Raw genomic sequence first — 1650 nt, 5'->3', positions numbered from 1 at the left:
GTCCCTGCATGGGTCGTCCTCCTCGTGGCTCCTGTCACTCTGTGCTTCACCCTCTGTCTAGACTCCGGCGCCGTCTTTGCCCAGAAAGAAAGCCCAGGGGCTCCACCAGCCTTCGCCTCCCCCCCAGACCCATGGGGCCGCCTGCACCGCAGTCCTCTGGCCTTTCCTGCTTGGGTCCGGCCCCCTGAGGCCGCCCGGACACCAGGCTCAGACAAGGAGCGGCCTGTGGAGCGGAGAGAGCCCGCTATCACCAAGGAGGAGAAAGACAGGTGTGCTTCCCGCCCGCCCGCCAACCCCACTGCCCGTACCCTTGGCCTTCCCTCCCCGAAACCTGGCCTCAGCCTGGTGAGACCCCTGGAGTACCTCCATTCTCTCCCCCAGGGACCTCCCCTTCTCACGGCCCCAGCTCCGAGTTTCTCCTGCTACTCCCAAGGCCCGGGCTGGCGAGGAAGGGGCCAGGCCAGCCAAGGAATCCGTGCGGGTAAAGGAAGAAAGGAAGGAGGAGGCCGCCGCCGCCGCTGCTGCCGNAGGTCATGGAACCTGGGAGCAGAAACCCCAACCCCCACAAAATCAAGCATCAGATGGACCTTGGGGTCCCTGGGAGGGCAGAGATCACAAGCCTCTAGAGAGAGGGGTGTGAGTGTGTGTGTGCGCGCGTGTGCATGCGTGTGCGCGTGCGTGTGTACGCATGAGAGATGAGAGTGGGGGCCATTTCAGAGATCATAACTCATGATCTCCTGAGGTACACCATCGCCCCCTCTGAGGGCCCCTAGGCCCTTGGCCTGCCTCCCCAAGGGCTCACTAAGCCAGAGGCCAAAGTGCCCCCCCTCCCCTTCACCTACCACCCAAGTCCTCATGCCCTCTCAGGGCTGGGGGAGGAGGGGCTAACGGAAGGGGGGTTCCATGTACATATTTATCTCCCCTTCCACATAGCCCCCCAGACCTTTTGTACATTTTTACAGGGGTGCCCCTCCCAATAATCCCCCTTCCTGGTTAATTAAATCCTCAGACTGGTGCTGTGTTCCTAGCCTCTGGCCTCTCTGTGGGGGGAGGGGGGATTGTAGAGGGAAGAGCTGGGAGGCGACAGGCAGGAATCCAGGGCTTATCCCTGGGAATATGGAGTCAGCAGGCGACAGAGCAACAGGGGAAGGGACCTGGGTACCTAGGCTGGAAAGAAGGGCAAACACTTCCTGCTTGGCTGACAGCCCAGGCCCCTCCCCCACTTGTTCCTGTTACCTCTGTGTGCCACCGTTCCCAAAAGGCTCAATCTCTAAGCTTCAGATTCCACCTCTTAGTGGCTCAGTCCCCCTATCCCACTTCCAAGTGCCCCCAGGACTCCTGGGCCCTGCTCCCTAGAACCCTGTTCCCCAGAACCCTGCCCTAGGCTGGGGGGAGGGTAGGGGGGGCAGAGAAGGTCACCACGTACCACACACCAAAGAAGGGGGTCGGCCCGGGGGGTGGGCCACACAGGCAGCTTCTTCAGCAGCCTCTCGGCAGCAGTCCCAGCCTTCCCAAAGCAGCAGGTGCCCCCAGGCTGGGGCCCCACCCAGAAGGCAGGGGTCAGTTTAACAAAAACATAACGTTGACTTTTTTCCCCGGTGGGGCTTATTCTGTAACATGACTTGCGGATATTTATATAAGTATGAGTGT

The 1650-nt window shown here is 61.0% G+C and overlaps 1 protein-coding gene across 1 annotated transcript in view; it reads left to right on the top strand.

Annotated features, from left to right (window-relative positions):
• FBRS (fibrosin) overlaps positions 1–1650 on the top strand; it is an 18905-nt gene that overhangs the window by 11615 nt on the left and 5640 nt on the right. The window contains 2 exon segments of the mRNA XM_077760543.1: positions 62–269; positions 382–530. Of these exon segments, the coding sequence (XP_077616669.1) occupies positions 62–269; positions 382–530 (357 nt within the window).

The sequence above is a fragment of the Crocuta crocuta genome, unplaced genomic scaffold (genome assembly GCF_008692635.1).
Source record: "Crocuta crocuta isolate KB4526 unplaced genomic scaffold, BGI_CrCroc_1.0 scaffold73, whole genome shotgun sequence".
In the NCBI taxonomy this organism is placed as follows: Eukaryota; Metazoa; Chordata; class Mammalia; order Carnivora; family Hyaenidae; genus Crocuta; species Crocuta crocuta.
Note: the sequence above shows the minus strand (reverse complement) of the source record. Positions and strands in the feature narration are given on the sequence as shown.